We start from the raw sequence: 7,561 nt of genomic DNA on the forward strand, positions 1-7,561 counted from the left end.
TGTCACTTGACTTTTTTTTCATGTAAGATGTTTTTTGTGTTGGTAAGTCAAGTTTAGCTGATTTTTCAGATATTTTTATTGTGTATTGCATGGAAACTTTTGCTTTATGGACATGGTAACTAGTAATGTCGATCCACCATTAGTCTTGCCATCGGGATTTTAGATTAGGCCATAGCAATTTAGTAAGCTCTCATGGATAACACTGATGCATACTTTTCTCCTCGGGGAGATTTAGATTCTTGAATGTTTTAGATTTTTGTGCTATTTTGGGGGTCATCTGCAACTACCTAGCAAGGATCTATGCTATGGTCCTGCTCACCATTGAGAAGGTTGTGTTATTGTAGTTGGGATTGGGGGTAGTTTTCTTGAGAGAAAAAGGAGGTGGGGTTGGGAGTAGAGTTGTCCTGGCTAGGTTGCTCTCATGGCAATGTCCATCCTATCTACGCTTACGACGACTCACGCTCATGCACATCACGCTCTTGTTCTCATATGATAGGGGACAAGCGGGTTGACGCGCCAACATGGCATCATGGGATGGGTGAGCTCTATCATGTGTACGTTCATGCAGAACTCATGTACATTTATATTAGTTATGCCATTAATTGCAGTGCTCTAGACCATTGAGCATTTATTCTTTTGTTGCACATTCAGTAGCAATTGTTGTTCTAAATTTCATATCTAACGATCTTTTGATACCTCGCAAACTCGTTCAATTGAGCAAGCAAAGGAAACTTTCTCTAGACATTTAGTCTTTGTGATTCTACTATTGTGGCTTGGGAATATTTGGAATGAGTGTAATAATTTCACCTTTAAGGGTAGAACTAATGCATATTTGTGTCCTCTTTATTATAGTCTCTCTATGATGGAGTGGTGCTTGTTCATAACTATAATTGTTGGCACCTGAGTCACCTTCCATCACCTTTCCATAAGGAGTCCATGTGTTCAACTTCTTCCATGTTCGTTTGGTGGTGGCCGGTGTTGTTGTGCAACTTCAGTTCCGGTCAGCGATGGGGAAAGCCGATGGACGCACGTGCAGGTTGGGTGCTACTCGTGGCATCTCTAGAGATGGAAAGTGACATGTGTTGCTTACATGTGTTTAATAAGGCTTTATTTAATTTGTCATCTTTTGTAAGCATGGATTTCTTGGATAGTAAATTCGTAAAGAAGGGCAATAATCCAAGTAAAGGAGGTGTAGCAGACATAGAGTTTCTGCTCCCGGGTGCACATGCACCCTGATGAACAATTACCTATAAACAAATAGAAAAAACAAAGCAAAACTGTTTTTTGTGTGATAAATATTTATGAGTGATTCACATGTGTGCACAAATTCGTGATGGGATATGGTAAATACAACAAAAATGATGCTCCAAATAGATTAATTTTGAAGAAAAAATGGTGCGGTGATTTTTTTAATTTTCCCCACACATCCATGAATGCCGTTTCATAACGAAAATTTACACACGCTCATAAAACTAAGCAATGTTTGTTGCCAAAAAAACAGAATTTTCTTTAAAAAGAATCGATTCTATAGTTCATAACAGGTGCGTATGAATTCAGACGAGAATGACACTTTTGATGTGTAGCTTTCTATTTTGCGCATAGGGTTTGTCCCTATAAACATATTGTGTCTCTTTTATATGTGTTAACATGCATGGTACAGTAGGAGACTCATACTTTTGACAGTGTCAAAAATAAAATAAAAGTAGGCATTCCCTTTTTACATGAAACACCTCCAATTCCATCAACAAACATACTTGATTTGCCAGAAAACATAAAGAATACAATTTTCTCACTTGCTCAATACCTATATTTCATAGTATAAACTATTCCTTCCAATCTTCTCACATGCGAGAGCACTCCGCCTAGGGTAAAAGTTTTGCAGGTTGGTGAATCATGAATCAGGTACTAGTAATCATGTACATGCATTGCACATTTTCCCTTGACTTCTTCGAAGATATCACCAAGCACAAATATGTCTTCACAACCCGCAAGTATCTCGGCATACGTTGATGCGACGTTTAATCCTTCTGTAGCAGGGAATGAAGCTACCTTTAGAGTATTCCTCAAAAATGCATTTAACAATCACTATATATTCATTCAAACAGTAGCCCTGATTGTGTTCTCAGTTTTGCAGGCAGACGCTATGGGATTGCGTCTTGCGGCTTCAATGGTCAAGGCTTGGGATGGAATTTTCTTTCTTTCTTTCCTGATTGCAGGACCTTGGCTAATGATGTGGAAGCAAGGAACTTACTTAACAATCGACATTGGAAGATTAGGCCCATACTTGTGGATTTCTTCAACTTTGCTTCTTGCCCCAACTCTTTCAAGGTTTCACACATTTCTAGGACCCAAAATCTCCTTGCTCATTCTCTTGCCAAAAAGGAATATCTTTGCAGCAAAGCATCTAGATGTAATTTCAGGAAAGCCTTTGAAACTAGTACTTTTGCTTTGGAAAACTCCTCTCTGTATACTGTTTGGGATGCTAAATAAATAAAGGTGAGCCCTCTTTGAGGGGCATGGTTTGCCGCAAAAAAACCATGGCTAGCTTTATTAAGTCGTAAATAATGCTTACATCATCAATGAGGATAGGCAGAAGGAAGCCAGGAGGCTATTCCAACCACATAGTCGGCATGGTTAGTACGTGCAATGTCAAGTAGGTGATTAATGCAAACATTTATATTAGGTATGCTATTTAATGTGCGCTAAACATGTACTCAATATTGGAGCAATTCAGGTCATTGATTGACATGGATTGATGGCTCAGATTAGTTGGATCTTCTTTTTGGATTTTTTTATATTATATTAGGTATGCTATTAATTACATTGCTATCGAACAGATCATCGAGCATTTAATCTTTTATTTGCATCCAGCAACAACTGTTGGTCTAAATTTAATATCCAATGGTCTCCGAATACCTTGCGGATTTCTATAATTGAGAAAACCAAGGTCACTTTCTGTCAACGTTTATTCTTGGAGATTGGAGCATAACAATCTCAACTTAAGGGTATTAGAACCTTGTGACAGGAAAAAAAACTAAGGCAGATTTGCTCAAAAGCATCCTCTTTATATTTCGTCTATTGTCAACTCCGTGTAGCTTCTGTTCTGCTTCTAAGGCTTGTCGCGACTCTTCTATATGTTTGAATGCATCACAGTAAGAGCCTCTCCTACTGCTTTTAGTGTCAAAAACAAAATAAAATAAGACAATCCCATTTTTAGATGAAATGCCTCCAATTCCATCTAGAGACAGAGTTGATTTGCCAACAAACATAAAGAAAACAATCTTCTCACTTGCTCAATACTTATATTTGATGAAAACAAACAATAACTATATTTTATTTGATAATGATAATAATAATATAATAAATGGTTTACCCAAAGTCGTTCTGACCAACTCAAGTCAACGGCAGCATGCACCAGCAAACGAAGAACTAGAGAACGACCACATGACATCTGTGGTCCAGCTATAACGAATCGAACATGTCTAGCAAAAATCCAACGCTAGAGAGCAATGACGAACGAGCTTAATCATATGCGGTACGGGGCAAGCGGATCCTTGGACTCAAGCTGATCATGGTACAGCCCCCACGCGTAGCTCTCCAGGGAGAAGGGGCGAAAGCTGCCTCCATCCTCATCACCGTCTTCAGAGACCTCCTCCTTCTCCACGTCGCCGCCGTCTTCACCGGCACCAGAGAGCGGCAGCAGCGGCGAGACGACGCTGTCCAGGGGCAGTGTGATCAGCACGGTGATGGACAGGCGGGCTGGCTCCCCGCCCTCTTCACCGTCGCTGCCGGGGGCAGGAGTGGGGCGAGCCATGCCTCTCACTTTCTTCAGCTTGCCATTGCTCCACACCTAGAACGCATCACAAAAGAACCACGGCATCAAAATGAGTGTCACTGCTACTGCGTAAAGACTGATAAAAAAAGGTACTTTTGCAGCAAAAATATATACATGATGACCCCTCTTTGTTTTCAAAAGACGTGGTCTTTGTGACTTTGTCTCTTTTTGTTATGTGGTTTTCAACCAATCATGCTGTGATGCAGACACGCGGCCTAATTAGCTGACCTGGTTCAGGTTGAGTAGAGTGATGCAAAAAAAGGACTTAGATTCTTTTTGAAACTAAAAAAAAGACTTAGAATTTGATGGCAGTAGAACAATCTCTTCTCTCCTATCCCACATCCTTCGTTTTTGGTTTTGTTGATTTTTACTGGTTTTTCCTTGAGAACCGGCTGAACTAGTACTGACCCACCTCTTATTGGCTAAATCATGTTTTTCTGGTAAGTCAATAAGTATATACTAATAATATTGTATTTTTTAGTATTTAATTAATCACATTAATAACAATAAAATGGCTGGCATGTGCATTGTATCAAGCAAAATGAAATAAATGCATATCTACTATTATGGCAAAATGCAAGTTGTAGAATCCGCGCGCCAATTTTCGCTCGCGAGCCGACAGTTGCATGGTGCCACATGTAATTTTTACCAACGCGCGGGGAAAATGACGGCGGAAAAAGCATTCACCAAAAAATTCGGCGACCAAATTGCGCGCCAATATGCATGTATGTTGGTTATTTGCTGCAAACCAAATGGAGACCAGCTTTTTTTTCCAATATTTTAGCAGGTTCTAGAGTTACAATCAAACAAGCTATATACTTGTCAAAATTTTGATCATGCCTTTTGTTTGGTTATGCTAAACTTTTGGTAGGGCGCTCAATGCAAGCATACCCTTATGAATGAAATAGTTGTGCAATGCACTTGTGCTTATCCTTTGCTAAATATTGTAGATGAAATGAACGATTTGCACGACTGTATACACACTACACTACACTACACATCTGTATAAATAATCTAATGCTATCATGATCAGACAAAAGCACTTCCCAGGGAATAAAAACAAAGTCAATAGAGATGGGTGTTGCAGCGATACCTGAGCAATGTCACCGATGGTGACCAGGAGTGCACCCTCGCTGGCGCCTACGGCCCTCCACTCGCCGCTGTCGTCCATCACCCAGCTCGACGCACCGGCTCCCTGCTCCCACTCGCAATGGAGTCCCAAGACGTACGGATACGCCTTTGCGTCGCCGGCGGCCGGAGGCACCGCCGGCTCGCCCGAGCCGACCTTGGAGACCCACACCAGGCACCTCGCCTTCCTTCCCCCCTCCTCCGCGAACGGATTCTCCCCGAAACCCACCCCACCAGACCCAGAGAAAAGCCCCACCACCTGCATACCCACCTCCCTCATCAGCCGCGCGTACTCCAGCGCCGCCGGGAGCGCGTCCATCCCCAGCTCGTCGACGTCGAACACAATGACGGGTTCGACGCCGGCGTCCACTCCCTGATTCTCCGCGGAGAACCCGAGCGTGGAAAGGATGGACGCGCGCATAGCGGACGCGTCGACGCGAGACAGCTCGGCGAGTGCAGAGGATGGCAGCTGGGGAGGGATGCCATGGCCGACGAGATGGAAGTAGCCCACGTCGCCGGCGGCGCGAAGGGAGGCCAAGTCAGGGGAGTCGAGCGAGACCAGCGGAGTCGCCGACGAGCGGATGTTGAGGCGAGAGGGGGCGCCTAGGCGGAGGACTGGAACCGGCGGGGAGAGGACCATGCGGTCGAACAGAGCATTGAGCTCGGCGTCGGCGATGAAGGGGAGCGGCATGTGGCCTTTAGGCGTTGGCGGAGGGGGTCTGGGGAACACGCTGTCCTCGGAGATTGCTCCTGGGAAGGACCCGACGGCGAAGGCGGCGCCGGGGGAGGGGGTGGAGGGGGAGTAAGCCATGGAGGTGGTGGGGTGGCGGAGACGGGCGGAGCGGCGGACAGGGATGGGTGTGGGTGGGAGGCTGGTGCAGGACTGCAGGTGTTGCTGGGCGAGCAGGTGCTCTGAGGGTGTGCGAGCAGGCGGGTTTTATAGCCGCCGCGGGTCCTCGGTTGGGCCCTGTCGCTGGGCGTGTGGTGGGCCAGCTGAGGGGGACGGGTCGTACCTGGACCGGTAAGCAGGCCGGAAGACAAAGGCCCGCAGAACCACTCCCTCGAAACAGTGAGCTGTTAGGGTTTTTTTTGGCGCTGCAATGGAGGCCATAATGAATATATTTATGAAAGATCTCGCAGGATCTTCTGGGAGATTTGATTTGATATCAGCGCTTGCTGACTTGCCAAAAGAAAAAGATTTTATTTTATTTGGAAGAAGAAAATTATCACGTGCGGCTCCGCATCACTGCAAATTTCCTGAGTATACTTGCGCGATGGCCCCGGTAAGAAAGTCATAATAGCTGCAGAAAGCAAATCGTTGGCCTCAGCTGTGGAGAGCCCACACGTGCAGCTGTAGGCTTCTGGAAACAGCAGAGCCTTTTGTTCACAACGCGAAGCTGGAGCTGAACCATCGGTCGGTGTCGTTGCGTCCATCACCCAAACCGAGAACGACTCGAGTCATGCATTGGATGGCGAGAGCACGAGACATCTCACATCTGTAGCACGGATTTCCTTCTGATCGAGCCTGATCACGGCAAGTCGTTCGACGCATTGACCTTCGAGCTCGAGCTCGAGCTCGAGGACACGTGCCATTCCGGCACGACACGCCACTTTGTCGATCCGGTTAAACTACTGCTGAATAGAGTGCAGCGTCACGCTTTTTCTCACTTTATGGACCTTTTTTTGGTCATGGCTCTTGGATCATGGAAATGTGGAATTTTTTGTCTAAAAAGACCACTTGCCGAACATAATTGACAGAAAAGACCTTTAAAAATGCTATCTGATATTAAATAGGTTTGGAGACGTATCCTCTTGATGATCAAGAAATGGATGATCCTGTTCAAAAAGGATTACCTCCCCCAGATCGAGACATTCGTCCAGTGGGTCTCAGAGAAGCTCAAGAACCCCTTCCAGCTTTCGATGGGGTGACACGCCTGGACCTCGCTGGGGTGCTTGACATGCTCTCCCTGGGTGAAGCTGATGCATCGAGGAGCCCTCCACCTGCTGGGAACAAGAAGTTGTCTGTGCTCAGCCCGACAACCCCGCTGGAGCTGCTGCTGCTGCCGCCATCCCCTGAACCTTCCCCCTTGAAGAAGGCCAGGTTCAAGACAGCAGATCCGGAGAAGTTGATCTCTGCCGCCTAAGTCTCCTGTCATACGGAGTTCTGATAAAAATAGGGGACAGTGCTCTGTAATAGGGATAACTTTCATTTTTCCTCTTTGCTCATGCTTTTAGAGCAATTTTGGGATGTTTTTCCGCTGCTGTGTAGTAGCATGTTGGACCTTTATGTTTTTTCTCTCTTGTGAACCTTATGGTTTCATATATATATATATATATGGAACCGGGAGGGCTTTGCCCCCTCCTGTTGCTCTAAAAAAAAGACCACCCCTGAGTCACATTGGCAAAACGGACCAGCTGGATCGTGACGGCAGTCTCGGCAGCTGACACATGACGCCTGCCGCCACACGCGGAGGCGGCAGCCCCTGCCGCCACAGAGCCAGGCGGCAGGTGGCCTGCCACAGGATTCAGCAACTGCGAAACGGAACGGAGCGCCCTACCACCTGCTGATGTGGTGGCAGCACTGTGCAAGGCTGTGCT

The 7,561-nt window shown here is 45.8% G+C and overlaps 1 protein-coding gene across 1 annotated transcript; it reads right to left on the minus strand.

The window, feature by feature from the left end:
• Window positions 1–3,348: 3,348 nt before the first annotated feature.
• On the minus strand, window positions 3,349–5,851 carry LOC125548781. Its single transcript, XM_048712322.1, has 2 exons — window positions 4,929–5,851; window positions 3,349–3,850 (listed from the first exon to the last, which is right to left on the minus strand). Exons 1-2 carry the CDS (start codon window positions 5,772–5,774, stop codon window positions 3,527–3,529), a joined length of 1,170 nt encoding a protein of 389 aa, XP_048568279.1. The 5' UTR covers window positions 5,775–5,851; the 3' UTR covers window positions 3,349–3,526.
• Between the last annotated feature and the right edge of the window lie 1,710 nt (window positions 5,852–7,561).

The sequence above is a fragment of the Triticum urartu genome, chromosome 3 (assembly GCF_003073215.2).
Source record: "Triticum urartu cultivar G1812 chromosome 3, Tu2.1, whole genome shotgun sequence".
Lineage (NCBI taxonomy): Eukaryota > Viridiplantae > Streptophyta > Magnoliopsida > Poales > Poaceae > Triticum > Triticum urartu.

Excerpts from the sequence above, each read along its gene's own strand:
- LOC125548781 (XM_048712322.1), bottom strand. The coding sequence starts at position 5,774 with ATGGCTTACTCCCCCTCCACCCCCTCCCCCGGCGCCGCCTTCGCCGTC. Across the intron at positions 3,851-4,928 it reads CCATCGGTGACATTGCTCAG|GTGTGGAGCAATGGCAAGCT; the intron begins GTATCGCTGCAA and ends GATGCGTTCTAG.